Source organism: Quercus robur, chromosome 1 (genome assembly GCF_932294415.1).
Source record: "Quercus robur chromosome 1, dhQueRobu3.1, whole genome shotgun sequence".
Classification (NCBI taxonomy): Eukaryota; Viridiplantae; Streptophyta; class Magnoliopsida; order Fagales; family Fagaceae; genus Quercus; species Quercus robur.
This window is the reverse complement of record NC_065534.1, coordinates 49,114,927-49,140,933: the sequence shown is the minus strand read 5'-3', so window position 1 is coordinate 49,140,933 and position 26,007 is coordinate 49,114,927. Positions and strand designations below refer to the sequence as shown.

General features: G+C 39.4%; 1 protein-coding gene across 5 annotated transcripts; it reads right to left on the bottom strand.

The window, feature by feature from the left end:
- Positions 1–2,149: 2,149 nt before the first annotated feature.
- LOC126691053 (peptide chain release factor PrfB1, chloroplastic) lies at positions 2,150–24,193 on the bottom strand. Of its 5 annotated transcripts, none has more exons than XM_050386136.1 (8): positions 23,947–24,193; positions 23,205–23,276; positions 22,330–22,368; positions 22,026–22,246; positions 21,063–21,290; positions 4,588–4,803; positions 3,539–3,725; positions 2,150–2,621 (listed from the first exon to the last, which is right to left on the bottom strand). In XM_050386136.1, the coding sequence occupies exons 1-8, from the start codon at positions 24,137–24,139 to the stop codon at positions 2,317–2,319; spliced, it is 1,461 nt and encodes a 486-aa protein (XP_050242093.1). In that variant the 5' UTR covers positions 24,140–24,193; the 3' UTR covers positions 2,150–2,316. The 5 variants fall into 5 exon arrangements, with proteins under 5 accessions (XP_050242093.1, XP_050242098.1, XP_050242115.1 ...); XM_050386141.1 differs by having other exon boundaries at positions 21,087–21,290; positions 23,947–24,191; XM_050386158.1 differs by having other exon boundaries at positions 22,335–22,368; positions 23,947–24,117.
- Between the last annotated feature and the right edge of the window lie 1,814 nt (positions 24,194–26,007).

Sequence of the window (26,007 nt, the reverse complement as noted above, 5' to 3'; positions counted from 1 at the left end):
TAGAGTTTGAAGGGTATATAGGTAAAATGTCATTTAATTAAACGAGTCAGGTCAAACAGGTTCCATGGATTGGTCACTAATTCAACTTGTTTATTAAACAGTTCATTCGTGTCAACTTGAATATGATACTAATCCATTAAACCTCTACCCATAAACTACTAATTTCATATCATGTCATGTCGGGTTTGCGAGTCGTGTCCAATTTTGCCACCCCTACCCAAAATATAAGGACTAAGTGTATTTTCACCTATAAAATACTTCATCATTTGGGATATGTTTTCGTAAATGTAATTGTTCATATAACTATTTAGAATTATAAAAAATATATATAATTTCACGTGAAAACTAAACAATATAAAATATTTTCTAACTCATTTCAGAATCATCGCATCAATCAAACACAGGGAAATGAGTCAATTTTCCAAAAACAAACAAGTCATAATTGCATGTGAGTTGGTGATGGCCGGATGATAGATATTTGGAGTCATAATTGGTTGCCGGATGTGGGACAGAGCAGAGTGTTCTCACCTAGGAATGGCGCAAGGGTTGAGAAGGTGTGTGATTTGTTTTATCCCAATTCAAAAATATGGGATCCTGGGCTGATTCAACACACTTTCTACCCTTGGGAAGTAGAGAAGATCATGAGGATACATGTTAGTGCTGTGAATACAGAGGACACGCTGGTTTGGCCATTATCTCCAGATGGCGAATATTCGGTTAAGTTTGCATACAGAATGCTGGCGGCAGAAGTTACCAATGGACTTCCTTCTTCGTCGGGAGGGGCGTGTTCCTTATTGTGGAAGCGTATCTGGAAAATTCATGCGCCACAAAGGATCAAGCATTTCATATGGCGCGCGGCAAAGGACTCTCTTCCCACAAAACAAAATCTAGTCCGACGGTAGATTCCTGTGGACGTGACTTGCTCCTTGTGCGAGGATTATCAAGAAACACTCTTGCATGCATTATGGCTGTGTGACCAAGCCAAGGCAGTCTGGAAATCTGATTCTAGATTTTCAGAGTTGTATCGGAAAGCCCATAGGAGTTTTGTGGATCTTCTTGACTTTGTTTTTTAGCAAGGCTCTATTTTCTTTGTCGCTCTCTTCTCAACAATTGCCTGGAGTCTTTGGCAGCGTAGAAATAAGCTGCGTGAACGTCAACCCACATGGCCCATCCAGGAGATATATCGTCGAGCAAAAGAGCTGGTGGTGGAATTTTTCGAGGTTCATCAGCGACCTATGAATCCAGTGCGCCATGCTCCCCGTGTCAAGTGGTTACCACCAGCAGAGGGTGGGTATAAAGCAAATTTTGATGCGGCTTTTTTTTAAAATAGTGAGCTAGCTGGTATTGGGGTGGTGATTCGGGACAGCTCTGGTAATGTCATGGGGGCGCTGAGTCAGAAAATTCCCAAACCCCAATCCGTGGAGCATGCTGAAGCACTTGCGGCTTGTAGAGCTGTGATCCTGGTGAAAGAACTTTTGCTCTCCCAAGCGTGTTTTGAAGGTGACTGCCAGCGGGTCATTCAAGCTATCAATGCATGTGGTCCCAGTCATACTCTGCTTGGCCATATTATTGAAGAGATTCACTGTTTCAGCTCAGCTTTAGCATGTTGTTCTTTTGTCCACGTACGTAGAGAGGGTAATAAACTAGCACATGCCCTAGCTAGAAGAGCAGTTTTATCTGCAGATACTGATGTATGGGTAGAAGAGCTACCCAATGATTTGGATGATGTATTCCGATCTGATTTAGTTCAATAAACTTACTTACCTCTTTCTCAAAAAAAAAAAAAAAAGTCATTTTCCAAAAATATGTGTGTGTATATATATATATATATATATGTTTTGTTTTTTTAATGTCACCTGCTCTTGATTTTCTCCCCTTCACACAAATAACAATAACACTCACTAGAATTCTTTTTATTTTCTCAAGTTACATAGCTATCACAATTCCTAAAACTTCTTTATTTATCTCTTAAATGCTTACCAACCCCAATTAATGTAGTAGGTGAAATGTTTGCTGAATTCATTTGATTCCATAATGAATTGGGTAAGACAATAAGATTATGTAGTACCTTCACATATTGTCAGTCTTTTTCTTAATATATATATATATATATATATATTTGTGATAGGTACGTAACTTGGAGAAAATAAAAAACAAAAATACACGTGTGTGTGTTTCCTCCAAGTATTATGAAATTTTTGTTGGGAAAAAAATTTCCTCGGCCATTGTAGTAGTACTATCCTACTCTCTCCTACCCTTAACCTATCAAATAAAGTAGTAGACTACATATGTTAATGAATAAAAATCTATTACATGTTAATTAACCCCACTTGAAGTGACTGACATACTATATTTGTATTTGAGGTAAGCCTTGATGAAGGGCTCCAATTCACCATCCATTACAGAAGCAATATCCGAGGTCTCAAATCCTGTCCTAACATCTTTGACGAGTTTGTATGGATGAAATACGTAGTTCCTTATTTGCTGGCCCCACTCAGCCTTTACCGCATCTCCTCTTATTTCCTTGATTTCAGATGCTCGTTGCTCCACAGCTATGACTAGCAACTTGGCTTTCAACCTGCTCAGAGCCTTGATCTTGTTTGCTAGTTGGGACCTCTCTTCTGCATTGTAGTCAAGAGAAAGTAAATGCTGTCAATTTTAGATAGGAACAAGTGCTCAAGTCTAGGAGGCAGTGGAGTTGACATGATTGCTCAAAAGATTTGACATAACAAAAAAGAAAGTATTTATGGTGCATAATTTCCATATACTTGCGTCAAAACTGGGGAAAGGCTAGCCACACCTACGCTTACATCCCAAAAAGACTAGTCAAATTACAATTGAGGTTCTTTACAATCGCTTATATAGCCCAGTATGACCTAAAAAACACCCAATGTGGTGTGTCATGCTCATGACCCAAGAATAGGGCTTACACCTCAGGACTGATCAAATTATAATTGAGACTCCTAATAATTACTTATACTCCCAGTTCGACCTAATAAACCCCCCAATGTGGGACTAAGCATGTGCCTGCACAATACAAGTTTGATCGAAATGTGCAAACATCCCATTTTCCAATTTTAAAGTTAACATAGCTGAACTGGGTGCTCAAAGATACAAATTCTAGAGTTTAAAAAAATCAATTATGTTAATTCAAACAGTTGCCTCATTCTCGCCATTGATGATTGCACACCATGTGAGTGGTGCATTTACAGAAATACATACTCAAGCGGACGCATCACATCACAGAAAATAGTGCCTGGTGGCACAGATGGTGATAATTATAACAAGTTGTTATATCCACAGTAAAGCCAACGGAGTTACCTACTTGAACAAGGCATCTCAAAACCTCTTTTTTAAGTTTCAATTAATTTTTTTGTCTAAGCACAGCCTTCACTAGACTAATCAAAGTGGTATTCTCTTCTTTGCTTCCCCCCTAAGAAGCATGGACATGCATACGAAGACTGACACAAGTGGTAAAGAAGAGAATACCATACAACAAGAAAATAAATAAATTTTATACTCAAGTGGTAAAGAATACCTGTGCATCGAAGAGTAACACCAGTGGGGATGTGAGTAATCCGTACAGCTGTTTCAACCTTATTTACATTCTGACCTCCTTTTCCACCTGCCCTAGAAAAACTGATTTCCAGGTCCTCCTCGGGTATTTCAACATTCATCGACTCTTCAGGAAGAAGAGGCATGACTTCAACACCAGAGAAGCTTGTCTGCAGATAATTTCAAAATAAAAAATACAGTGGAAAACATCTGATAATTTCCATAGAGAGATAGATATCTTTCATTAAGAACTCGAAGATCAAGGTTAGATTAGGTTGCTTGGTAAAATACATTGCACAGCTATGAATAAGACTAGTTTAAACCTGACGGACAACCCAAGTGTTCAATATTGGCATTGCATCAACAAATCCTAAGACCCTGAACACTATTAGGACTGGTAACCTTAACTTACAGCACTTAAGGAACATTTGCTTTTCCAAGTTTTTTCCGTTTCTGCAATCACTTTTGCAGTGCTTATATAATAAGGATCTCCTAAATGTTACTTTTTTTTTTTGGGAACGTGTTGGAGATAAATGGGTCTCCAACATATTACAATGGGTTGCATGTGAACTTTCTTGGCAATTTCCTCTTTTTTAATTATTTGAATTTTTTATTTTGGTCATAAAGCAGGACTAACCCATTAATTCATTTCAAAGATCTGACTAGAAAACATCCACCAAGCAAATAAAGGTAGGGACATGTAGTAAGTGTCTTGTTCGATGTTATATTTTTTTAACCCTCTTCAATTGAAAGAGCAAGGATTGTTTCAGATTGAAAATCAATTATCTTTTCTGATGACCAGAAAATCATTTTCGTTAGCTACCCCGAAAATCAGGCCATGAATGGACCAGGTTTCATTCCAATGACAATTTAGATGGTGGCCAAAATTGGCCCTATCTTTTTTTTTTTTTTTTGAGAAACAAAAATTGCCCTGTCTAACATCACATCTGGAGCATTCTTTCTTAGTTTTTTTTTGCATATAAAATCAGATTTTACCCATACTTATATTTATCCAAAAGAGTTCAAAGTTACCTGGCGAAGACCTTTGGCATTAAAAGGAGATTGTCGCACAATACGGTGTGTTCCTTTCTCTCCAGACAAATAACCATAAGCATAACGACCTTCAACTTCAATTGTGGCTGACTTAATCCCTGCTTCCTCTCCGGAGGATTTCTCAACCACTCTTGTTTTGTATCTCTGTTTCTCTCCCCACCTCACATACATCCTAAGAAGCATGTCAGCCCAATCCTGTGCTGGAAATTATCAAAAACCATTTACACAAAAATGGGGAAAGGAAAACTTAAGTTCATCATCAAGTCTTCAACTTTCACGCATAACTAGGCAACCGCTAATGCATGCAAAGTGCCACCCATTATATTACAAGTCCTAACAAACAATTAGATGAGCTACAGGTGGAAATTTTATATACTGTTGTCACGTTAGAGAACCAGTAGGTCCAATGGTCCGGGCGTTCTAAATGGGAATTCAATTCAGCCAAAATTTCTGGTTGGATAAACAAGGAAATCACTAATAAAATAATAACCAACAGAAGGAATATTTCTCCCTGTTTAATGTAAATACAAAAAAGATTAAAGAGAGATAGAGACACGGAAAAGTATATCCATAGCATATGAAACGTTGTGCCCAATCATGCTAAATTAGCATTCATACAATTATTGGGGTTATTTTCAATATTTGAGTACATCAGAAGCCCTAGGCACACTACATTAATTCAAAACATGTATGCAGTCCTAGTAATACCCGAATAAGGTTGAATATATATTACCTATGATCCCTAAAACTCTCAAGTCATCATAATAAAAAAACTGCAACACATCCGTGTATGGGTAAGAGACATAATTCCAGCATTCTCCTTTCTATTTTCTTTTTTCTTTTTCTTTTTTTTTTTTTTTTTTTTTCTGTTATTTGCATCTCACAGACCATGGGTTAGATTTTGCATTTCCTAGCAATTCAGGATTTAGATGTCATTAAAACTCTAGGAAAAAAATTATAATATATAATGGAAGTAAATTTATGTTCCAATACAAAGAGGGTTGGTGAAATTTACAAAAAAAAAAGTCGGTCATTTGACAATCTGCCTATTTAACATTACATTTATATACAAAGAGGGTTGGTGAAATCTACAAAAAAAGTCAGTCATTTGACAATCTGCCTATCTAACATTACATTTAACCAGCAAAGTGCTCGATAGTTATAGTTCATAATAGCTGGACCGGTCCAAAATCACTCCTGCCAGCACTAAATGGCCATTGCATACATTACAATAACCATATGCTCAGTAGAAGAGTCCCTAGTTTACAGACCCCCAATGATCTCATTCTGCATTTCTAAGGCAAATATTATAGCATCAAATGGATAGTCCAGTCTAGATGGATAGTACAGTCAAAGTAGTCCATAGATTGGATGGCAAAAACCAGTTTATAATATTATCGAAAGTAGGCAAGCCTATTTTATGCCCATAATCGGATGGTCAGAATGGTAAGGTAATGATCAGTGCCCCTAATTCACTTTGTATAATAGGCAGGATTCTCAATTTTTTACTAGCTCCAAGCAATACTCTTATTGGGTGGGAAATAAACAGGGGCAAGACAATCTCAGCTGAATTTTTTTTTTTTTTTTTTTTTTTTTTTTTTAATTTCAGATGGTGAGGTCTGAAATTTTCAATATCCTAGGGAGGGCACCCAATTCACTAGTGACAAAAGAAAAAATCCTACTGCAAAAGATGCATTTTGCCTCTCATCTAATTTTCATATACATGGGTTATGCTTATGGAGGAGCATTAGAGCCAGGTAGGATTTTTTTTTTTTTTTTGGTGGCTTTCTTAAGTTTACCATTGGGGATGGGCTTAGGAAAGATTCTGGCACGATCTTTGGTGCAGTGGCTCTAGCTTTACGGTATGTTCTCAGAATTGTGTAGAGTGTCAGTAAAAAGAATGCATCTGTTGCCTCTTGCTTGAGTGGTGGGCGCACTTGGATTCTCATTTTCGTAGGCCCTTTCAAGATAGGGAGTGATAGGGAGTTGGAAGCAATAGATAGTCTCTCTGACGTGTTGTATTCTCACCTACCTCAAGGATATGGTGATGACCAACTTTCTTGGAGAGAGTCAAAGGTTCAAGGTACACTCTTTCTATGAGCATCTTAGAGGATCTAAAGAAGTTCAATTTCTTCTTGGAGGAGTATTTGGTGTGTAAAGGTTCCTCATAAGGTAGCTTTATTTGTTTGGCCGGCAGCATTGGGTAAAATTATTTGATAGTGAATAATCTTTGTAAACACTCATTTTGATTGTTTATTGGTTCTGTATGTGTAAAAGAATTGAGAGTTTGTTAACCATCTTCTAGTGTACTGCCCTTTGGCCATGGACTTGTGGTCCTTTCTGTGCTCTTTGGTGTCTCTTGGATCAGGCCAAAAACTGTGCTTATGTTACTGGAGTGTTGGCAACGAACCTTTCATCATCCTTGGCACTTGAAAAATTGGAAGGCTACTCTTTGTGTGTATTGTGGACCATTTGGCGGGAGAGGAACAGAAGGACCTTTGATGGCATTTATTTGTTTTTCAAAAAGGACCTTTGATGGTTTTTAGAGTAGGTCAAATGATTTTGAGATCACTGTGTAGATGACCTTTTTGGGCAGTATCCAACCATCTTCTTTATTTAGATTTTTTAGACCTAAATTTGAGGGTGTAATTGTTTAGGAGTAGGCCAATCCACAACTTGTGTGTTTGACTTACTTCCTCTCTTGAATAAACGTATTTTACTTATCAGAAGAAAATGTGATGCAGGACATGTGGCCCTAGACTACTTGCAAAACTTGAACACCAGAAGGGTAAACAGGCCAACCACAAATCACAAAAGATTCCTACTTGATTCCCTAGGAAGAACATTGACTCATTTTTTCTAGGAATGTAGCAATTCTAGTGATTTGATTTCATGTGAAGTTTAATTCTATGTTTAGAACTTTAGCAAGCTTAAGGACTATAAGTACCAACAATAAGGAGTCCCTCACATTCATATGGTTGATTAACAATATTTATGAAGTAAGACACATTTAGGATATCTATTTTCTGTGTGCTTGTTGTAGACTAAGGGTTAGGAGAATCTGTAAATTACAGCTTAGCACTTTAGAAAGACAGATTAGGGTTCAACAATGGCTATGGTTTTAGTAGGAAAGCAAAAGATCTGATTTAGGGTTGCAAAAGAGGTAAGAAGAAACAAACATCGAATTTGTCTACAAGCTATGAATAGTTTTTTTTTTTTTTTTCTTTTTTTCTTTTTTTTTGATAGGTAATAAAACTTTTATTCAAAAATACTGAGCATCATGTTCACGATGGTGAACATTCTGATCAGGAAAAAATACAACAGGTTCAAAAACTTAATCTAATAGAGTGTAAGAAATCAGAAATAGAAATACAATTCGTAAAACCCCAAACACGTGCCCACTGAAACAAAGTACCGAAGAGAAAAGCTTTTAAAAGATCTAAAGTTCTCTCCTTGTCTTCAAAGATGTGTGTATTACATTCCGTCCAAACCAGCCACATTAAACATGCTGGGACCATATTCCATATGGTTGACAAATGCTTTCCAAACCAATTTCTCCAAGCAAAGAGGAGAGAGCTAACTGTCTTCAGCATTACCTAATGGATCCCAAAAACCTAGAAAATTGCACTCCATAATGCATGAGAAAACTTACAGTAGAGAAGAAGATGATCTACAGTTTCCTCGCCACAAAAACAAAAACAACACCTGTTAACCAAGACCTGGCCTCTCTTAACTAGATTATCAATAGTGAGTATCCCATTCTTACCTGCTATCCATAAGGACACCCGTTTAGGAACCTTTGTACACCAAATACACTCCCAAGGAAAAACCTCATTGTAGGGACCAAACAACAACTTATAGCAAGAGTGCACATCAAACACCCCCTTCTTAGTCAACTTCCAAGTCAAAGTATCATCCCCCTCACCCCTCGGCATATGGGAATACAGAAACTCAATGAAAGAACAAACGTTTTCCTTCTCCCAATCCTCTGGAGCTCAACGGAAATGAAAATTCCAGCTCCTACTTCCCCCTTCTGAAGCAAATACAATGAGGTCAAAAATCCAAGTCTCTTTAGATTGAGAACGGGTAAATAAATTAGGAAAAAGGTCCTTTAAAGGATTACTCCCACACCAAGGATCATGCCAGAAACTAATACGGTCACCCTCCCCCACATTATACACTACTTGTCCAAAGAACTTCTTTGCTCCTTCTGTAATGCTCTTCCACATCACACACCCATGAGTACCTCTTACAATTCTAGTGCACTAGCCCCCTCTAGTCTCACCATACTTGGCTGCTGTAACTTGACGCCATAACCTGTTACCTTCCTTCCCAAAACGCCATAACCACTTACCAAGCAAAGTTTGGTTAAACAACCCAACCCTTCGGATCCCCAAGCCACCATCCTCCACTGGCAAACAAACCTTCTCCCAAGCAACCAACGGATATTTAAAAACATCCTCGGAGGCTCCCCAAAGGAAATTCCTTTGAATCCTTTCTAGTCTAGCTACCACCGCTTGGGAATAGTAAACAAGGATAAAAAATAGGTAGAGAGGGTACTCATTAATAAAGTAAGCCTACCACCTTTCGATAGATATAGATGTTTCCAGCCAGAGAGCCGCCTCTCCATCTTTTCTATAATAGGGTTCCATATCGATGAGTCCTTATAATGAGCCCCAAGTGGCATGCCCAAATAAGTCATGGGCAAGCTACCCACCCTGCAACATAAAACACGGACCAAGACATTCAAATTCTCAACACCACCCACCGACACAATCTCACTCTTACCACCGTTGACTCTCAAGCCCGTAATAGCTTAAAAAAAATCAATACCATCCAAATGTATAGTAACTATTCTCTCGAGGCATCACAAAACAAAATGGTGTTATCAGCAAAAAGAAGGTGAAAATTTTTCAAACCTCCTTGTCTATGAGACCCTGCCTGAAAACCACAAAGAAAACCACCATCTTCCGTTCTCTTCAACAACCTACTCAATACCACCTTAATCAAGAGAAATAACAATGGAGACAAGGGGTCCCCTTGGCGGATACCACGAGAACTACCAAAAAAATCCACAGGAGACCCATTCATCAGAACTGAGAATCTAATTGTGGAAATACAAGCCCTAGTCCATCTCCCCCACCTCTCCCCAAAACCCATCCTCTCCATAAGATAAAATAAGGCATTCCAATTCACATGGTCATATGCCTTCTCAATGTCCAGCTTAACAATGACCCCAGGGATTCCACTTTTCAATCTACTATCCAAGCATTCATTGGCAATTAGAATTGAATCTAGGATTTGCCTCCCCCCAACAAAAGAATTTTGAGAAGCAGATATCAACTTATCCAAAACCCCGCAAAGTCTATGTGCCGACATCTTAGCCAAAAGTTTATACAGGCTACCCACAAGACTTATAGGACGAAAGTCTCTAATATTGATTGCATTGACTTACTTAGGGATCAAACATAGAAAAGTGGCATTGAGAGACTTCTCAAAAATACACTGACTATGAAAATCCGCGAAAAAAGCCATAACATCCTATTCTAGTACACTCCAACATTTTTGGAAGAATGCCATAGTAAAACCATTTGGCCCAGGTGCCTTATCACCTTCCGCCTCCATAAGAGCCTCTAGAATCTCCTCCTTCTCAAACTCCCTCTCCAAAGAGTACCTCTCATCTTCGTCTAAACATGCAAAGTCTAAACCATCAATAGTAGGCCTCCAAGATTCCAAATCCTAATATAATTTCTTATATAAATCCACTACCTGTTTCGTAATTCAGACTCATCCTCATAGAGAATCCCCTCAACCTCCACCCCCCTAATTTGATTGGTTCGCCTATGAGAGTTGGCGAGTTTATGAAAAAAGCAAGTGTTATTATCACCTTCTTTAATATACAATGCCTTAGATTTTTGTCTCTAGGAAATCTCTTCCAAAGAAGCCAAAAGATCAATATCAGATTTAACCACCACTCTTCTGTCTCTGCCCACTTGGATCAGAACTTCCATCCCCTTTTTCATATCAATGTCTAAGAGTTCAGTCATCAAGCATTTTTTCCTAAAAGAAACATCCCCAAAAACATGCTTGTTCCAGTGTTTCAAGTCCCCTTTGAGAGCCTTCAGTTTACATGCTAGAATATAACTAGGAGGTCCCAAAAAATGATAACTACTCCACCATTGACGCACCATATCCACAAAGCCCCCTACCTTTAACCACATATTTTCAAATTTGAAAGGACTCCTCCCCCTAGACATCCCTCCTGCCTCCAAGAGTAGAGGACAGTGATCAAACACCACCCTAGGAAGAATTCTTTGGGTCACATCTAAGAAATGATCCTCCCAATTTGTAGACACTAGCACTCTATCAATTTTGGACATGGAGGGTCTGTCAGAGTTGCAAAACCATGTGAACTCCCCTCCTTCCAAAGGCAAATCAACCAAAGAGTGTTTCGCAATAAAATCCGAGAATTTAAACATGGTTAGACCGAACGAAGAACATCCAAGTCTCTCAGACGGATATCTAATAATATTGAAATCACCAAACAAACACCAAGCCAAGAGCCATCGTGATCTCACAGTGTCTAACTCTACCCATAATACATCCCTAATGCTTCCCTCGGTCGGTCCATAAACCCCCGAACAGATCCATTCAAAACCATTTGCCACACCTCAAAACAATGGAAACTGAAACCTTTCCAGCCATAAAGTCAACTTGCTCAAATACCCTCTTATCCCACATCAAAAGTATACCCCCGGCTACATTGATGGCCTCTAAAGCCACCCAGTCTACAAAAGGGCTGCCCCAAAGACTTTTTACCATGTTAGAGTTGGTATTGTCTAGTTTAGTTTCTTGAAGGCAAACTATATCACATTTCCATTCCTTCAGAAGATTTGTCACAACTAGTCTTTTATGAGGATTATTCAATCCCCTCACATTCCAAGACAGAAGTAGAGGCTTTCAATCTGCCTCTGGTATTTCTACCATCTGTTTCGCAATCCTTGGTGGCAAGGTTGAGTCCACCATTAGGATCCCACAATGCTAGAGGAGTAACATCCATCAAATTATAGTCCTCCCCACCTTTACCTGATAATGATATCAACCTAGGAGTCACACTCTCATTTATATCAAGACCCATCTCAGATAGAGGGGAAAAATGGTTATAACCCAGCAAATGGTGCTGCTGAAACAGCTCTTCAAAGGAGTACCTTCCCCTGGTGGAACGTGACAACCTTCAAGACAGTATCGGTAAGGTCACCGACTCGTACAAAAGCATTGGAAGAGTGACCCATACCATTATCAGGGTTCGACGGCATGGGTACCTGACTCTGGACCAACCTTCAAAACTACACAAAACTGGAGGAGTGAGCCTTGCCATCGTCCGAGCCCAAATTCTCCTTCGCTTCTTCCTTATGGGTACCTGACCCTTCCCCAATCTCCCACGAACTTCACACGAGGTTGAACGAGAGTGGTGGAATCAGTCTCAGATGTGGCTACGGCCCACTCTTGTTGGGCTGTGTTTTATTAGCCCACACGACGACCTGCTTGCCTGATTCCACCAAATCCACAGAGATTTTCAAGGCAAAATGGGCCTGGGGCCACTTCACAATAGTTGAGCATATCGGCCTGCTTGCCATTCATTTTTTTTTTTTTTTTTGAGGTAAAAGGCGATAGAAAGTGTATTATTATCGTAGAAAAATATACAGCCCCATGTATAATACCACGGGTGAGGGAGGCACCAACAGCACATTAACGCTAGGCCCATGAGCAAAACAAAAAAAACATTGAAAATATTAGACTGACACAGCCATGTGCATGGAAAAAAACAGGACATTCCCGCTATTCTTTGTGCTTCCATAAATCTTTGGTATTCCTCCAGTAAGCCTCTTGCTCCTTCCCAAATTATCTGTGGCTGAGGTTGGAATTGTTCAAAGTATACTTTATTCCTTGCATTCCATATAGCCCAAGCTGTAACCGCCCATGTCTCCAGTTCTTGTTTGCTCAGTTTAGTTTGCATCTACTTGAAGAGAAGAAAAAAGTCACTGTCTCCATTACTGCATTTTTGGATTTTTCCCTTGATCAGTGCCTAGACGTTTCTTGCAAAGGGGCACGTCCATAATATATGAGCTGTAGTCTCGGGTTCTTGTTTGCATAGCTCACAAGTCGGTTCCACTCGCACTCGCCTGCAGTGTAGATTGTCTCGGGTAGGCAAGCAATTAGAGCACGCTCGTCATATAAACATTCGTATCTTCGGTGGCACATTGAGGGACCAAATCTCTTTCCATGTCCATGCATGAAGCCGATCTACTGAATGTTCTGCCTTGGGCTGGTTTTTCAAGCGAAACGCTACCTTATAAGTTGACCGAACAAAGAATTTTTGTGCTTTGTTTTCCATCCAGCAAACAGAGTCTTGAGAGTTAAGGTTTTTTAGCGGCAGTGACATGATCTCATTTCGTGTTTGAGGGCTGAACATGGCATCTATTTTTCCTCGGTCCCATTGTCTTGAGTCATGGTCGATTAGCTCACACACCATGTCTGGTGGTGCATCATTTAGTGGTACAGGGGTGTGAGTCAACCAACGATGCGTGAATACTCCAATACTTCGACCATCCCCTACCTGCCATCGTGAGCCCTCTCTGATGAGATCCCTTGCTGCTAGGAGACTACGCCAAACAAAGGAAGGATTATTCCCCAACTCAACAAACATGAAAGAGCAATTTGGGAAATAACGAGTTTTGTAAACTCGATAGAATAGAGAGTGGTTTTCATGTATTAATCTCCAGGCTTGCTTGGCCAGCATCGCTAGGTTGAAAGCATGGAGGTCATGAAACCCCATCCCTCCTTCCTTCTTTGCCATACACAGTTTTCTCCAATTTATCCAATGTAGTTTCCTCTCTGCCTGCGTTTGTCCCCACCAGTATTTGGCCAGCAAGGAATTTATGTTGTCACATATGGAGTTTGGCAGTTTGAATATACTCATAGAGTATGTCGGTATTGCTTGTGCCACCGTCTTAATCAATATCTCCCTTCCCGCCTTCGAAATAAATTTTTCCTCCCACCCCATTACTCTTTTTGTAATTTTTTCCTAAAGGTTTTTGAAGGTATTAACCTTGGATTTTCCTGTGGCCATAGGCAGTCCAAGATACCTTTCACATTCTGTCATTATCCTTGCTCCAAAAAGTTGTTTAAGTGACTCCTTGATCTCCTGTTTTGTGTTCTTGCTGAAGAATAGTGTGGTCTTTTGTCGGTTTATGGCTTGGCCTGATGCAGCTTCGTATTGCTCTAGCAATTGTAGAAGTCTTTGCCCTTCCTCCATAGTTGCTTGACAAAATAAGAGACTATCGTCGGCAAAGAGGAGGTGAGAAACCCAAACTCCATGTTGGCATGATTTGATCCCTTTTAGCACCCCTGCGTCTCCTGCTTTCCTCAATAGCGCTGGTAGCCCTTCCGCAAATAGCAAGAAAAGGTATGGAGAGAGGGGGTCTCCTTGCCTTATTCCCCGTGTAGGAGTGACAAAACCCCTTGGTTCACCATTGATTAAAATGGAGTAGGATGCCGTGGTTACTGTCTCCATTGCCAAGTGGACCCAATTAGGATCAAATCCCAATTTCACCATCATTCTTTGCAAGAATGTCCACTCAACCCGGTCGTAGGCTTTACTGATGTCGAGTTTTACAGCCATGTGTCCCTTTCTTCCCTTCCTTTTGTTTCGCAATCTGTGGAGCAACTCATATGCTACAATAGTATTGTCAGTGATTAATCGATTTGGCACAAAGGCACTTTGAGCATCAGAAATCACATTAGGCAAGATAATCTTTAAGCGATTAGCAATAACCTTTGATATGATACGAGACACCACATTGGCTAAACTAATAGGTCTAAAATCAGACGTGTTTCGGGTCATTTTTCTTAGGGATTAAAACAATATGTGTATGGTTTATTTTTCTCAACATATGCCCCGAGTTTAAAACAGATAATACTGCTACTGTAACATCATGGCCCACAAAATGCCAATATTTCTGAAAAAAGAATGGAGTCATACCATCAGGACCTGTTGATTTGGAAGGGTGCATTTGAAATAGGGCTGTCTTGACTTCTTCCAGAGTGTATCGTTGAAGGAGAGTGGCATTCATACCTGGAGTGACCAATCTGTCCACTGAGTTGAGCACTCCATCAATAGTGGTCGGTTGGGAAGAGGTGAATAGTTGCTGGAAGTAGTGTTCTGCAGTGTGAGCAATGCTATCCTCCGATGTGCCCCACCTTCCTTCACTATCATAGACGCCCAAGATTTGATTTTTCCATCAGCGTTGACTGGCCCTTTGATGAAAAAACTTTGTATTTTTGTCACCCGCCAGTAGCCAAATGGAGCGAGACCGTTGTCGCCAAAACAATTCCTCCTGGTGTAACAGATTGTTGATCTCTACCTTTAGTCCCTTAATAGCATCTAGATGGTCAACACTATTTAAAGCACATAGGTCTTCCAATTGTTTTTGTTTCTCCTGGAGTAATGTTTTTGAACTAACACCAGCTGCACAGCTCCAATCCACCAAGGCAAATCTGCATCTTTTGATTTTTTCAAATAGCTTTGACATAGGGCTGCCATTTCTCTCGGCTACCCTTCATGCTTCTTGTATCACGGTCTCGCATTGAGGATTGGAAGCCCATTTTTCTTCAAATCTTCGTGGCACTTTCCTTCTTCTAGTCCACTGGGTTTGGTTCTGTGTGGTAATGACTATCGGAAAATGGTCCGAGTATGAGGTTTGGAGATGAAAGACCCGCATCTCCGGATATATTTCCTTCCATGCCACCGTTGCTCTGTCAAGTCGTTCCTGTACAAATGCATTCCCATGTCTACCATCGTTCCAAGTGAAGATGTTTCCTTGAAAACCAAGGTCCTCAAGTCCACAATGCAGGAGGGTAGCTTGGAAAGCTTCCATGTGTTTCAATGGTTTTGGTACACCACCTTGCTTCTCATTAGATGACAAGATCTCATTATAATCTCCAACACAGAGCCAAGGGGTTGAGATCCTAGTGTGAAGATGCTTGAGTAGCTACCATGACTCGTGCTTTCTTTGTTCTTCCGGCCATCCATAAAAACCTGTCAATCTCCATGTAGGGTTAGAGCCATTAAAAATAAGAGCATCAATATGGTTACGTGTGTAAGTTTGGACATGCAGGTCCACCTCCTCCATCCACAAAAGTGCCAGCCCGCCACTTCTATGAATACTCGGCACCGTTAACATACACCGATATGGTAAGTCTGCTTGAATCTTCCGCATCTCATCAACTGACTGTTTTGTTTCCATGAGAAACAAAATTTTGGGAGCTTTTTCCCTCACCAAGTGAGAGAGGACTTCAACTGCACGTTGGTTCCCAAGCCCCCGGCAGTTCCAGCTTAGGATGATCATTGTTCTCAGCGGGGCTGCACCGCAGCCTCCACCGTTGTGAGTAGTTTTTCCTGGTTGTCTTCACTGGTCTTGCTCCGTTTTCTATCCTCATTTTCCACTTGGCGGCCATCTTCTGGTTGTGCTCGTTTTAACCCCGTCTGGTGTGAGCCAATATTGGTTATACTCCTAGAATGGTCATTGTGGCGTTCAATTCTCTTCCACTTGGCTGTATTTTCTGTGGGCCTTGTTTCTTGTGTTTTAATAATCTCACGTGCCGCTGCACGTGGTATTAAGTTTTGGTCAACCGTTGCATGGTTTGGTGTAGGTTTTATGACTTCAACATATTGGACATGGACATTAACTAGCTCATCGGCTGCAATCATGGGATTGATTGCCTCTGATGAGTTTAATTCCTTATCCGTTACCTCACCCGATTTTGATGCCACAGCCTTTATACTTTCCTTGAGGGTCTGATTCTTCTCCGTGATTTCCGCGCCTATTAACTCCATGTCAATATGCTGCTGTGAAACCGTATCATTAATGGTGCCGTTACCCAACTCTCCGTTTTTTCCATTTGGGTCATTATTGCCACCTGGAGTAGCTACACTCATTGATTGCAGCTGATCCCTACAGCCCTGATCGTGATTCTGCCTTGTTTCCCACCGTGGTGAGCTGTTCCGTCATCTATCCTGTGTTTCGCCGTTTTTCCGTTGCCCTGATTTCAGCCATTCCCCATATGGGTTCTCGGTCAGCTGTTGGTCCCTTGGGATTGGACACTCTTTTGCATCATGGCCAAATAAACCACATTGGTAGCAAAGTCCTACCATTCTTTCATATTTGAATCCCACTCTTACCCGGTCTCCTTCAGGGCTGAGTACATAACCTCCCCACCGAATTGGTTTATGCAGCGGAATCTCCACACGGATTCGGATGAAGCGAGCTTGTTCCGACGAGAAAGTTTTGTTGTCCACTTCCACCACATGACTAAGGCCTTTGCCAATATCCCACGCAGCTTCCTCATTGATGAGATCGAATGGCAATCCCCATACTTGAACCCATATAGGTAGCACTGAGAAAGTTACCGACCTCACCGTCATGCCCCGTTCCCACCTACGGAGGACAAGGAGGTTATTGTCGAAGCTCCATGGTCCATTGTTAAGGACCCATACCAACTGGCTTTCCAATGTGAACTTAAATTGTAGTATTCCTTCCCCCACCTCGATGATCCTGACATCACTTCCCAGCTTCCATGCAACTCGTAACATTGCCTTCGCTGCTCTCATGTTATAGGGACGAGTGGAAAGGAAGCATCCCAACAAGCTTAGGGAGCATTCCTCTAATGTTTTATCCCGATTTGTAGGTCGAATCTCTAGTACTTCACCTTCTTCCTCTGTTAACCATATCTGTTGCATCCTGGCAGTGAAGTCAGCCTCCATAGTGCACAACAGAAGTGGTCCTTTGGATTGTGTTACCACCTTTTGACTCTAGTCCACTGCTAGAAGCTGTGGAAAAGAAGACTCACCTGAAGTGAGAAAGAGCACTCCTACCACGAGGAGAAGAACGCTAATAGTTGGATCTGCTACCATTTTTTAAAGTAGAAGTGGAATTTGACTTTTTTAAAAAATCAAATCTCTCAAAAGTCTAAGTCTGATTAAAAACGTCACCCAATTTTGGAAACTATTTCTCTTTCTCATAACATGAATCACTCCCTATATTCTTGAGGTCATTTAATTTTTTCCAAACTTGACACCTTTGATTGCCGATGGATTTTTCAAACCCACCACCACCAACCACCACTTCTTTCCCTGGCTGAGAACCAAAACTCCCCAAAAAGAATCCGCATAATCTTGATTCCAACAATGCCTAGCCACCCAACTTAACTCCCTCCAGAACCCATACACAGCCACAACGTGCATAGCACGTTGTGGTACTCAGAGATTTCCACAAACAAACCACCTTTGTTCGATCTGCTGCTAATATCTAAGACTTTAGAACACTCACGGAGCCATTTGAATAAGTGTTGTTTGCTAAGATTCCAACATTTTAAATCCGCTAAACAAGGGCCAAAATTGGAAATTAACACTGTTTGCCAAACAATATAATTAGTAGGCAATATTTTCAAACTATATATATTACTAACATCTCGAGTTTAAAAGACTCGATTTAGGGCCTATAAATCGAGTCTCAAAGACTCAGTTTCCATGGTCTGATCACGTCTGATGTGGCGTTTTTTCCACGTGGCGTCCACTTGGAAATCGAGTCTCTAAGACTCGATTTATAAGTTGACCTTTCAAAAAGAACACCATTCTATGTTTAGGAAAAAATAAAATAAAATAAATTTAAGATAAGATTAAAAACATCTCTCGGCCTCTCTCTTCTCTCGTCCCTCTGCTTCTCTCACATTAACAACCAACGGAGATTGCAACCACCGCAAAAAACACCAACAACCACCGCATCCACACAAAACAAAACAACCACCAATCTCAATGCTACCATAAGCAACCCACAAACTCACTCATCGCAGCCCAAGAAAACTCATTCACTGCCAAAACACCAACAACCACCGTGACAGACGAACCCCAAAATCCAACCCACCGTGACCGCCGCACATAGCCCAAACACCCATATATACTGCCAACCCAAAACACCCAACTCACAAACCCACAATCATAAACCCACGACCGACTAACCAGCAGCCAAAATCAACCGCCGCCGCCTCCACAACAACCCCACCACCACCAAACCGGTGAACCGAGTCGACTCAATGGCTGGGTTTCTGCAATTCGTAGTCGAAACCACCACCTATCCACGTCGTCACCGCCACCTAGCAACCCAGCATCTTTGGTTTGTGCTCTTGAAAGAAGAGAGAGCAGACATAGTGAAAGAAGAGAGAGAGGACTGAGGTGAGGAGAGATGTTTGAATGATTGGGAGACATAACTGTGCATTGATTTTTGTTGTACAACTTGCTAGCATTGATAATGTTTGAATAATATTAAATGTAAAGTGTTTTGTTTTGTTTGCTAGCACATACAAATTGATGCTTAAAGGGTCGGCTTATAAATCGAGTCTTAGAGACTCAATTTCCAAGTGGACGTCACGTGGAAAAAAAGCCACATCAGACGTGATCAGACCATGGAAACTGAGTCTTTGAGACTCGATTTATAGGCCTAAATCAAGTCTTTGAGACTCGAGATATTAGTAATATTTATAGTTTGAAAACAGTGCCTACTAATTATATTGCTTGGAAAACAGTGTTATTTTCCAATCTTGGCTGCTAAACAAGTAATGATCCAATCTAAACCCACCCTTCCCACCTGGATAAAGCCATGGAACTTACCCCGGCATTTATGAATACCATAAGAATCTACTCTTCCACCCTCAAAAACCAAAGAAAAAGCTTTTGAATTGATACAAAAGAAAGCTGTATTCCTTTCAACCCCCCTGACTGAGGTCTAGGCTTGGGCTGTGGTAGGGGTTTGGTTGTTTGTGTATCTTGTAAAGAAGACTGGTTTTGTGGAGGTATTGGAGCTTGTGGGGGAGGCTTATTTTGTGTAGGTATTGGGACTTTGGGTGACATTGGAAAAGGTTGTTGGACCTAAAACTGATTCGGCCAGTAGAGATGTGGTAGAAAAGCATGATGAGGGAATTGTGTTGGGTAAGGATAGAAAGGAGAAGGGCCAAAGGGCAGAGGGGTTTGGTAGGGGTGAAAAGGTGGTGGTAGTGAAGTTTGTGGATAAGGGAATGAGTATGGAGGCGGAGGTGGCCGAGGTTGTGATGGCATTTGTAGTGGTGGTGTAGGTGGGGGAGGGGGTGGTATGAATAGTGCACTTAATAATTTTATTAATAAACTCCTTCTATTTGAATACATTGAACTCAAATATATATAAACGCTCTTTCTTGAATTAGTAGCATTAAGATTCCTAGTTTGACTAGTAAACTAAAAACCTAAAAGACTAACTAAAACCTAAAGAAAATAAAACCTAAGATACTTAAGATCTCCTACAAAATTCTAGACTCAACTAAAGTAACAAAATACCCATTAATCATGGGAATCACAAAATAGAAACTCAAATAAAAAACTGTTTTAGCCCTTAAAGACTCATACTTAGACCTTTAAAACCACATAACTCTTACTTCATTTGGACTTCACACCTGGACCCCATAAACTAACTCTTGAATAGACTAATTTGCAAAGTAATAGCAAATTAATTTTGCATGGCTGTATCAACAGTAGCATAAATAGTCCGCATTAACAGTACCACAAGAAAGAAAAGAAAGGAGAAAGGTCACACTAAGGCACACGAGCCTTTCACAACCAAATATTCAATTCTTATTATTCAACTGCATCTATCTTATTTGAGTACAATGACACTCTTATATAAACTCTTAATCTTAACTTTTGTAAATATAACCAGAACTCCTACTTTGGCTAGTAAACAAACTCTTTTTTTTTTTTTTAGAAACGAGGATATCCAAAGCTCTTCAAGTACTTGACTCTTGACTTGGGTATGTGTAGTCCCCCCATCCCACATACACTAGGTTATTACAAGGAGGATTCCCTTGGTGATGGCTCCAAGATGCTGACTAGAAGTTTTAAAACTATGAGGCCTTGAGAACCATTGACCCAACCCCTTGGGGTTAACAAACTTCAGATTTAAATAAATAAGAACACGCACATAAAAGCCCATGAACAAAATTTAACTTATCCTATCAATAAAATAAACCCAAGGCCCACAATTATAACCCGCAACTGACAATTATAGAATTATGAAAATACCCTTGATCTAGAAAAAAACCAAATAAAACGTAAAATAAAACACTAATAACCTCATTAACTACCACAATCACTTATTCTTGAGTTCTGCCTTAATCTTAGGCTTCCAAGAAGATAGTTTTTCTCCAATTATGCAATTACTGACAATTTATGTTCACTCATGTTACCTTTTGGGTAAAAGGATTTTCACTAGTGAATTCTAGGGTTCAAGCAGTTTTAGGCATTGGTACAGTCATTCTAACACTTCCATCATATTTCAAATTTGAACTAAGAAGGAAAACAAATCGGTTACCTTTTTATGTAGAACAAATATTACCTGTGCATCAGTACCTCCAGCACCAGCTGTGATAGAGATAACAGCACCTTCTCTGTCATAAGGACCAGAAAGAAGTTCTGTCAACTCATATCGATCCAATGCCTTGTTCAATTCTTTGATGAGACTGGCAGCCTCTTCAAGAAGTCCAGTATCTGTGGAGTCCATCTCCTCAGTTAGCTTAACAATTGTTTCTGCCTCTTCAACCTGCATTCAATTTATCTTGGTCAATATGCTCTACAATGTCTGATGAAAAATAACATAGATCTTAGAAGTTCACTACATCAATCCGATCCAAAAGCACATGCACAGAATGAAACATGAATAGTTAGTTTGGCCATGTGTCAAGTGCTTCTCCAAAGTTGAGTAGCCCTTTTTTTAGCCAACTTGGTCAACAACTAGTTCAACCTGAAAACAAATACCAGAGGACACTTCCACAATTCCAACTAAGATGGCACCTCATTCATCCAACCAGAACATGTTTTTTACATTGACTATGTGGTCTGACTAGGTTAGTCAACTTAGTATGACCCAGGAAGAAAAGTTTTGACAGGGCATTGCTGTATACAAATCCATATCTTGGTCCAGACCAGGTTCATAAGTAAAACACCTTCTCTTAACCATAACAGTCTGTGAAGATATATCACCCCCTATATCACATCACCCACCAAAGATGAGTAAAAAAAATCATCAAGGATACAAACAGCTAATCAAGTGTCAATCTCAATCGTCTCCTTTGTTTTGATGGGTTGCAAGATAAAAATAACGAGCATACTAACAAATCAGTCTAACAATTATTGATTCCTGCATACTATGAACTTATGTAGATGAGTGACATAATGAAATAATACATCAAAATACCAGGCTTCATGATCAATCTAGGGTTTTGAAAGCAACTGCAATACAAAATCCTGGACTGAAAGTAACAGAAAACTTATGTACCTGGGTTTTGAACTCGGTAAGCAATTTTATCTTATCTTTGACATCAGTTAGGGCAGAAAGGGTTTCTTGAGCTTTGTCTCGATCATCCCAAAGAGAGCTATCAGCTGCTTTGAACTCCAAAGCCGCAAGTTCTTTTTGTAATTGCTGCAGACCAGAAGAGGCTCTAATATCTTCAACACGTGCTGAGGTAATCTCTACATCCCTCCTCAGGGAATAAAAATCTGCTAGGAACACCAGAGCAGTTACAACAGTGTTACCGACTAATCAAAAATTCAACTTAAGAAGGAGTTTAAAGAAGCAGCACAAAGCCTTGGCTTTTGGGGTAACTCCATGCGCCAAAGGTCTGCAAAGTCATGAAACAATTATTCTAAATCATTCTAGACACAAATCACTCCAAAATTATTAGATTTTCAAAGTTGTTTATAATGCTAATACAAAAGGTGTAAATTTTTTTTATTATTATTATTTTTTTTTTTAATATGAATGGTGTAAATTATTAACCAAGACAAAGAAGTGAGCATACATTTCAGTACCAAAATCTATTGATGAACAGGTACAAGAAGTTGAAAGAGAGAGGAAATTGTTAATTAAAGTAACAAAAAATTGCCACAGGGTCATATCAACACCCAGAAGTAAGTGAATCACACGAGGCAAATCCAAACAAATTATTTCAAATCTTTGACCTACATTTGAAGCATATAAGAGTATTCAGGGTGGGTTAATCAATAACTCTAGAGTTCAATCTACATCAGATAATTTTTTGATCTGCAATGTCAAAGGGAACTATAATCATTTGAAAACTTAGGCCACAAGAGTCTAGATGTATCTTAGAAAATAACCTATCAAAAAAAAGATGTATATTAGAAAATATTACTTTTATCTTTCATAATTTTTCTGCTAACAAATCAAATGATCCTTCAATAAAGAAAACATGACAAGCATTTCTAGACGTCTTAATAATTCACTACTCTTAGTTCAACTTTAAGAAGTCCAAAACACGTGGAAGCAAAATTATATCTAAACTAAACATCATTTCCTGTCCATTAAATAAAAATAAATACCCAATTTATGTACTGTCAAACAAAGAGTGGCAGTGTAGTTATAAATTCTAGTAAACCATCTGACAAATTCAAAACTGAAAAGTGAATACAAAACCAAATTCATAAAAATACAACTAACCTTGCATTGCCCATTCTCTTGCATCGGCATCGACCCCAACACTCAACTGGCTCTCTGGTGTTGAAAATAAAACTAAGGCAAAATCCAAATAACAACTGAGTGAGTGAAACAAAGCCATTCTAGAATTCATTCTCAAAGTACATAACAAATAAAAATTAATTATATGGATTAGAGAATACATGTGGCCGACCTTGACTCCATACCCAACCCCAAAACTTTGGAATTAATGCTTGGTTGTATGTGGCCAACACTGACTAATCTATTGAGAATCAATAGCCGAACCCAAAATTTTGGAACTAAAACTTGGTTATCATTGTCGTTGTTATGTATTAGAGACAAAAGCATTAGATTTTCAAATGATAACACAATTGTGAAAGAGCATATTATATATAAACCTCACACTACCTTCACAATTAAAATTTTACTTACTATATTAAAGAAGCTCAATAGTTTATCAATTACCACACAAAAAAAAAAAAAAAAGTATTGAGAGAAAGAGTCCCATTGATAAAAAAAAATTAATTAATTAATTAATTAAAAAAAGCAAGAATAGCATGAACCCCATGAAGCTTTATCTGAGAGAGACTATTTATTCCTCTCACAATGAACAGTACAAAATAGGAAAACCCCAGAATGGTTTAAGAAGAATTGTACAAAACCCACAAAGCACTTACAGAAAAGTTGAGAAAAAAACATACCCAACAACACAAACACACCAAAAAAGGACTTGGAATTCACTTACCAAAAGGAGGAAAGCGAGAACTAGTTGTAGTAGTAACATTGGTGAAGAAAGCGAAGTTGAGAGAGGGTTTATGTGGTGGAAGTAGTAGAGACAATGGTAGTTGATGACAGTAGTTTGAGAGTTTGGAGGGTTTGAGATTGAGAGCAGTAGTTGAGCTTTTCAGAGCTCCCAGGAGACTACAACAACTCTCCATGTTATGTTATGGCTTTTGTTTTGTTTTGTTTTGTTTTGTGGCCTTCCCCTGTCTTAACCACAAACAGAGGCTAAGAAAATAAATAAAAAGGAAAGCGAAATTGACTGCATGTAGTTTTGTGACTTGTCATTTTTTTTTTTTTTAGTTTCTTACAAATAACTAGAATAAATTTGTTGATATAAATAAGGCATCTTAATTTTTTTAAAACAATAATATCTAAAGAAACTAAATAATTTTCAACTGACCATGTAAATTGAGAGACTTTTTTTATTTGCTGGAAATGAAATGATGGGATCTAGGGAGAAATAGAGAGGGCAGATTAGCTATTGCCTATTGCGTATCCATCGGTATTAGTGAATGGTTCCCCTACTGGTTTTTGTGCTAGTTTTGAGGATTTGGATATGAGTATTGCAGCCGTTGCAATTACCCTCCTCCACTCCACACGTAAACTCTTCTTTTTTTTTCTTTTTCTTTTTTCTTTTTTTTCTTTTTTTTAATGGCTAAAATTGAAAGTTGTTTTTTTAACTTTCAATCACCGTCTTTGATAGCTATTGCATCAAGTGCAATACTTTATGTAATGCCTCTGATCTCAATCTGTAGTTTTGATTAGGATTGAGATGTGCTACTAGGCTATTAACTCATATGGAGGAGGGAGGTGTAATAAGAGCTAATAGCCAAATATTTGTTAATGATATGGGTTGTCTCCCACTTATTATTTGTTGTAGCAGGACATGGATTGTGTGTAATTGCTAAAGATACTATACTTTTATCCTTTTCTTTTTCTTTTCTTTTTTTGGTGATGCTAAGAGTATCCACAGTAGTGGAGTTAAAAATTTAACTTTTTAACTTCACCAAAAATTATTTTATCTATTTTACCTACACACATACTGCAGCAGTAGATCTATTTTAGCTTTTAACACAATAAAATAATATAACCACTATAATAAAATAATATATCTCACTCCTAAAAAAAATCCACAACATCAACCACAACCACCTCTACCATCAGCCACAACCACAACCACACCCACAACCACCACCACCACCAGCAACAGCAGTCCACAAAAAAAAAAACAACCCAAATCTCCAATCTTTTTCCTCAACCCAGACTAAACAAAATCACCAATCACAAACAAAAAAAAAAAATCACCAATCACAAACAAGCACAACCACGAGCAAGCACTCCGATCGACAGCGTGGGTCTGAGGCAGGTGGTGGCGTGGGTCTGAGCTGATCGACGGCTTGGGACGATTGGTGGGTTTGAGGCTGAGAGAGTTGATCGATGGTGGGGTCTGAGCTGATTGGTGGCTTGGGACAGCATTGAAACAGAGGTGAGAGTTTGAGATCGGTGGCGGCGACATTGACGGTGACTTTGACATTGACGATGACGGATGGCGGATGGCGGTGACGTTGACGATCGGTGGCAGCGACGTTGACGATGGTCAGGTTGGCGGCAGTCAGAGTGAGCTTGAGACTTGAGATTCAGTGAATGAAGAGACTTGAGCTTTAGTGAATAAAGAGAGAGTGAATGAGACCGAAGTGAATGAGAGAATGAATAAAAAAAGATGAAGTTGTACCGGCTGAATAAAAAATTACTTTTTTTTTAGCTCCAAGCTACAGTGCAAATCTATCTATAAATGTACACTATACCAATTCAGCTAAAAAATTTAGCTATTGCTCTACTGCTGCATGGGGTTTTTTTGTGGTTTGGGACATCTAAAATTGCAATATAGCTATTTAACTCCACTACTGCAAGTGCTTGAATAGATTTTATATATTTTGATGATGCTAACACTTGTTGAGGCAATGATGGGTAATTCTACCGTATCCCAAAAAAAATGGGGTACGGTACCCACTAGTAGGCAACC